This window comes from Triticum aestivum, chromosome 7A (assembly GCF_018294505.1).
Source record: "Triticum aestivum cultivar Chinese Spring chromosome 7A, IWGSC CS RefSeq v2.1, whole genome shotgun sequence".
NCBI classification, from domain to species: Eukaryota; Viridiplantae; Streptophyta; class Magnoliopsida; order Poales; family Poaceae; genus Triticum; species Triticum aestivum.
Window position 1 is genome coordinate 93587320 of NC_057812.1, and position 6697 is coordinate 93594016.

General features: G+C 49.7%; 1 protein-coding gene across 1 annotated transcript; it reads left to right on the plus strand.

Annotated features, from left to right (window-relative positions):
• Nucleotides 1-3911: 3911 nt before the first annotated feature.
• Nucleotides 3912-6309, plus strand: LOC123150165 (protochlorophyllide-dependent translocon component 52, chloroplastic). The gene is made up of 6 exons (XM_044569992.1): nucleotides 3912-4635; nucleotides 4717-4904; nucleotides 5006-5104; nucleotides 5185-5335; nucleotides 5435-5617; nucleotides 5726-6309. Exons 1-6 carry the CDS (start codon nucleotides 3988-3990, stop codon nucleotides 6170-6172), a joined length of 1716 nt encoding a protein of 571 aa, XP_044425927.1. The 5' UTR covers nucleotides 3912-3987; the 3' UTR covers nucleotides 6173-6309.
• The last annotated feature ends 388 nt before the right edge of the window (nucleotides 6310-6697 follow it).

Consider the following 6697-nt stretch of genomic DNA (forward strand, 5'->3'; position numbering starts at 1 on the left):
AACATTAGTTGCTTCAAATTTTAGTATGAGTTGTCTGGAATCACAAAGTTGCTGCATTTAATCGGAAAAAAATTGCAGTTGCTTAGTTTTCCTAGGACAGTTGCTTCCTTTTTTACTAGAACAGTTTTGCACTATATGTTTTCTAATTGAGTTGCTTGGATTTTTGCTAGACCAGATGAGAAGTTGCATGGGGAGGGGGTCAGATAGTTTTCGACAAAGGTTATTCAAGTTTCTCACACGGTTTTTTCTGCCTAAAGTAGTAGATAATCTAAGTAGTAATGCTATAGACAGTTACCTGCTTTTGCTAGATTGCTTGCTTGTAAGTTTTTTAGATTACCATCTCAGATTTGAATACGTATACAGACTAAGAAGATACACCTAGGAAGTAGTTCCTGATGGCCTAGAACTGATGTGATGATTGGTTTGCATGGCTATTTTGACAAAGGGTGCAGAATATGAGTAAATCGACCATGATAGTTTTAGGATTAGAAAGTTGGGATACACGTTGATATTAGCAAGAGTAGTAGCTTAGTTCGGTAGTGCACACTCAATTTTCAGGAAATATAGCTAGAACCAATTCAAAGATAAGTTGTACACGATAACAGTCAATGCACATCAAGCCTTAAGATTTCTTGATGGAATAAGCTCTTATTGATTGTATAGGTTGGTTTAGACAAGTGTTCTTTTTGGCCCTGCTATTCCTGGTTGCATGTGTTAGTTAGGAATTCCCACAGTTGCCCACAATCAACTGTACAGTTGTCCAAAACCATGTATCCAGTTGCCCACAATCACACTTGTCTAAAACCATGTATCCAGTTGCCCAATCCTCATGAACAATAACATTACCAAGACCATAATTTAGCTAATATGCAAAGGTTTTAGATACCTTTCTAGTTTGTGTCATAGAGATGTGTCAAGAATTTATCTCCTCGGGGGTGGGATCCCTTTTGGTATGATCGTAAATACTTGGCGAAAATCAGACGGGGGGGCAGGGGTGATCCTCCTCCTCCCAGCTACACGGCTATCGCCCCGATCCTCCTCCTGTCGACGCGCTCCGCGCGAAGCACAACACCGCCCCCATCCTCCACCCTAAAGTAGATGCCAGGGGAGTTGCTTGATTTTTCTAGGACAATTGCTTGGTTTTGCTAGGGCAGTTGCTTGTTTTTTTGCTAGAACAGTTTTGCATTTTGTGTCCTTTTGTAGTTGAGTTGTTTGGATTTTTGCTAGAACAAATGAGAAGTTACATGGGGGAGGGGGGGTAAGATAGTTGTCCATAAAGGTTATTCAACTTGCTCATATGTTTTCTTCTACCTAAAATAGACAATCTAAGTAGTAGTGTCGGGGACATCTGCTTGTTTCTGCTACAACAGTTTCACACCTTTTGTGTTTCTTTGTAATTGAGTTGCTTTGATCTTCTGCTACAACATAAGAGAAGGTGGATGAGAGGGGTGGGGGTAGATCGAATATGTGTCCATAAAAGTGGCACTGTCCACGACATCAGCAACATGATCGAATATGTTGGTGATATTGTTTGCTCTAAAAAATGGCACTGTCCACGACAGGTCATGGAAGCCAGGAAGTGGTTGCTGCGCGCTACACTACCATTTTTACTTTTATGCCGAAGATTACCTCACGGGTTGATGCAGTCTTTTTTATTTTTCGGTAGGCACCATCGAGAAGCTTGTAGTCCACTAACACGGCGAAAAATGCCAATAGAGTCCGAGCTACAGGGAGCTCGATTTGAAATTCATATTTCCAAAGCATGATTTTATTTTATTTTATTTGTGAAAGACACTTACACATGTATACTAAATTCCACAGCATTATACTTTCACATGTGACGTACAAAAAAAACAAATACACACTTTTAAATGTGCCTTTTATTTTTGTTGTTGGGCCGTTTTTTGTTTTTTGTACAGCCTACAAATCACAATATGTTCAAATGAAATTTAACACGTTCTTGCAGAATACATATATGTTCCCATGGATTTTTTTTCTGACTTTTTTGAAACTTTTAAGTATGTATTTTGATGTTTTCAAAATACTGAGCTTTGGCCAAAGAAAAAGGTCGGGCTCGTTTGCAACCGAGGCAAAAAAAAGAGTCCGGCTCACTTGCAAGTTATTGATGAAATTGCAACTTTGGCCAAAAAAAAAAGGTTAGGGCCCAATTGCTAGTTGTGGGTGACTTTGCAACTAAGTCAAAAAAGTGTCGGGTTCAGGATGAGCCTAGTTGCGAGTTGACGGTGGACTTGTAACTGGGACAAAATACTTTTGTCTCAGTTGCAAGCTGATGGTGGACTTGTATCCGGAACAAAAAAAATCCGGGTTCAGTTGCGAGTCGAGAGTGAACTTGCAACTGAGGTGAAAAATGTCCCAAATCGGGGACGCCAATATCGCTTGTTTTGCTTGCTGATACACAAGAATCTGTTATGTTTGTTTGTGGAATAGATCTAATCTGCTTAACAATCAAAAATATCTGCTGGTTCTATTGTTCGCCCTGAAAGATTTGGTCCAAAAAACTTAGAATCTCTACTTAATCCTTATCGTTGATGTTCAAGTTGCTGACCCCGACACCGTGAGGGTGACCGTCTTCATCGACGAGGACGTGGAGGTGGTCATCAAGTGCAAGAAGCATGACGATGCCTTCGCCTTGACCGCCTAAGCTCATGTTGCCCGTTCCTTTGTTGGTTGTTGATTTAAGACTTGAGTTTTGTTCAAAACTTATTGTACCACATTGGTTTAAAACTTCTGATGCGTGGTTATGACTTGTGTTTGTGCTTAAGTTTGTTCTGTTCCTCTAGTTATGTTCTTAGTTGTCCACGTGTGCCTCTAGTAACCTCGCCATATCGAGGAGATGCAAGCCAAACAGTCATGGATGTAACCAAACAACTGGACTTGTGTTTTCCTCTGAAACAAGTCGGCAGCCAAACAGCAGGCCTTCCGTTTCACGACAAGCATGCTAGAGGGGATGCAAGCAACCAATCAACATGCAGATGTTGGTTCTTTTTGCCTGCATATGCTCAGCCAATCCCAACTGGGACAAATATGCAAAGGGGCGAAAAACGACGCAGGCAACCAAACGCATCCATAACGTCTCTCTCCCGCAAGCACCACCACCCTCGCTCATGAAGTTTGTCGTGTATCCATAAATTTTGCTTTTATTTCCCATGCAAGACCCTCTTTGTAAATGGCAGACCTTAGAGCGACTCTAACATGGTCGCCAAAAACATCCAAAATTCCTAATAACCGTCATATGGAGCACAAGCAGGAAAAAAAAAAGCTCTAGCAGAGTCGTCATGCGGGTCATTATGACCATGCATTATGCAGCGCCCTCCATATCCGACCTCTCAGCCTTCATATTTGGCATCTCGAAACCAACTTTAGAGCGATTCAACAAAGTTATTGACACAAAAAAAAACATCACATGATCCTTCACCTCATGGTGTGGATGTATACAAAAGGACACCTCTCCGGGCAGAAGGAATTTGGAGGCCCGAATATAGCGATTCCGAGTTCGCCTCCGACCTCGTTGGAACATCCATAAATTTTGAGGACTGCCATTGTGGCGATCTAAAATTTGACGGCCGCTAGAGCTGCTCGTATACCATGGGATGCTTTCCCGCGCGCGGCCCATTGCTCGTAGCGTCAGTTTTCTTTTATGCATTTTTCTCTCTTTCTATTAATATCTTTATTGATGCTGTTTGTTTCTAGGTGGAGTTGCCTTGAATGAAGAAGACGGCAAGAACGGACAGAGAAGCTCAGTCGCACGAATGAGATAGCTGCTGCAATCCTGCCCACATGACGGTGCACGTTGCGGACACGTAAAAGAGGCGTATGATCCTGTCACACGTTGCGGCGTTCTTATGTGTGAGAGGGATCCCGCCGCGGTCGCCGGTCGGTCTGCGTCACCGTCGCTGCCCGCCCCTGGCTTCTATGCCGACGGCGAGCCACGTGCCTCGTCAGATCACGCTGACAACTTGACTGTCCATGTCGGCCACACGTCCATCGCCGGTAGCTTCCGATAAGTTCTACCGCCAACTACCGCTGACTGCTCGCCGTTTCTTTCTTTCACTTGTCTCAAGCCCTCCCGTTTCCACCCACGCCGTCGATCGGCCGTTGGACGCCACCGGCGACATGGATCCCCTCCGCCTGCTCCTCCCCCGCGTCCAGGCCCAGCCATTGCTCCCGCTCCCCGCCGGCGTCCCAGCGCCGAGCGTCAGGCCCCGCCTCGTCCCGCGGCGACGGGCGCGCCGCCACCGCAACGGGGCCGCACGGATGCTGCCGGCGTCGGCCGTGGCGTCCGAGTCGCCGTGGACGGAGCAGGATCCGGCGTCCGGGGAGAAGGAGGAGCGGTTCGACTGGCTGGACCAGTGGTACCCTTTCGCCCCCGTGGAGGACCTGGACCCCGGCGCGCCGCACGGCAAGATGGTGCTGGGCATCCGCGTGGTGGCCTGGTACGACCGCGGCGCCGGCGAGTGGCGCGTGTTCGAGGACGCGTGCCCGCACCGCCTCGCGCCGCTCTCGGAGGGCCGCATCGACGACAAGGGCCGGCTCCAGTGCGTGTACCACGGCTGGTGCTTCGACGGCCGCGGCGCCTGCAAGTTCATCCCGCAGGCCCCCGCCCTCGGCCCCCCGGTACGCCACGCCATGCCACCGATCATCTTCCTTACGGACGCGTCTCTCGACTGATCGATCCTGGCTTGCATGAATCTGCAGGTGCACACCAACAGCAAGGCGTGCGTGGCGTCGTACCCGTGCGTGGTGCAGAACAAGCTCCTCTGGTTCTACCCGCGCGCCGGGCCGGAGCACAGCGACGTGCTGCAGAGGAAGCGGCCGCCGTTCATCCCGGAGATCGACGACCCGTCCTTCGTCACCTCCTTCTTGATAAGGGACATGCCTTTCGGGTAAAGCTAGAGCGCGCATGCATGCAGCTCCATCGTGTTCCTTTTCTCCCTTTTCTGAATCTTCCATTGATCAACGGAAGCTGCACTGTATTTTGTCGCAGGTACGATGTGTTGGCGGAGAACCTCATGGACCCTTCTCACGTGCCCTACGCGCACAAAGGCTTGTTCCGCGGCCTCCCCAGGCTCGTAGACCCCGGCAGATATGTCCCTGCCCTCATATTACTCAAATGATCCACCATGGCAGCTTCCCTGAATTTCACTACTTCTTCTTCTTCTTCACAGAGGAGTACGACGAAGAAGGCGGCGTGCCGATGGCGGTGCAGGTGGAGGAGTCGAGCGTGAACGGGTACGCCTCGTCGCAGGGCCCCGGCTACTCCAAGTTCGTCGCGCCTTGCACGTACTACGGATCGCCGGCGTCCAAGAAATCAGAGGTACGTACGTGGGATGGGAGTAAGAACTGGCCAGTCCCCTCCTAGTTACTCCCCTGTCAAACACGGAACAGCAGTTGATCCTGGTCTGTGTGTATGCAGAAGAACAAGCCTCACCTCATGATCGTGTTCATCATCGTCCCGGTCGCTCCGGGGAGGAGCAGGGTGATGTGGGCCTACCCGAGGAACTTCGGCCTCTGGCTGCACAAGATCACGCCGCGGTGGTTCGACCACATCGGCGTCAACGTCGTCTTGGATTCCGACATGTACCTCCTCCACCTCGAGGTACGCAGCAGCCATTCCCCTCTCACTTCATGGTCAGTGATTCCACTGGATCCGATTCATGCCATTAAGTGAACCAAAATCTTCTTCATCTTCTTCGTTTCGTTTCAGGAGCGCAATTTCGCCAAGGCGGGCATCGAGAACTGGCAGAAGAGCGTGTACGTGCCCACGACGTCGGACGGCACCGTCGTCGCCTTCAGGAACTGGTTCAGGAAGCACTGCGGGTTCCAGGTCGGCTGGGCGGCCCCGACGGTCGACCAGCTGCCGCCGACCCCCACCAAGGACAAGCTCATGGACAGGTACTGGTCGCACGTCGCGCAGTGCACGAGCTGCAGCGCCGCACTCAAGGCCATGAAGGCGCTGGAGGTCGCCCTGCAGGTGGCGTCGATCGCCGTCGTCGGGCTCCTCGCGGTGGCCAAGGGGACGCTGCTCACGTCCGTCGCCCAGCGGGCCGCCGTCGTGTCCGCGGCCGTCCTCTGCTTCGTGGCGTCCCGGTGGCTCGCCGACTTCATCCAGAAGAAATTCTATTTTGAGGATTATGTCCATGCTTACAAATGACTTGGCAAATCATCCGGTAGGGAGAAGTATGTGTAGGGATATACTAGAAAATACATCTAGGGCCGTTGTTTTTGTAAATCAAATTTTAGTGCATCGAAAATCGGTGTATTTTAGTCCAAATATCAGTTTTGAGCAGAGATCAGCACGCCTGCATCAGGTACCACACGTTCTGAAACAGTGTTGGCCCTCCCGGAACAAGCCAAGGATTGCACTAGGATGTGAAACCTATTGAGTGACAGTCTCACGGCACCACGCAATTTGGCCAGTTTGTCCTTTTGTATGAATTTCATCACGATAATGAAACATCTCCGTCGTAAGGTTTCGATCAAGGTGGTGGTTAAGCACTACGAGCATCTACAGCCACAATGAGCAAATCTTATCCTTAAACATCCGTGGACACGCGACAGTGACCGGGCGTGTCTAACATCCCCAGACACGCCTGAACAGACAGTGCCGGGCAGTGACCGGACCACTATTGAGTAAGTTCTCATCATCATCTTGAAGCCCCATGCATGAACCTCCATC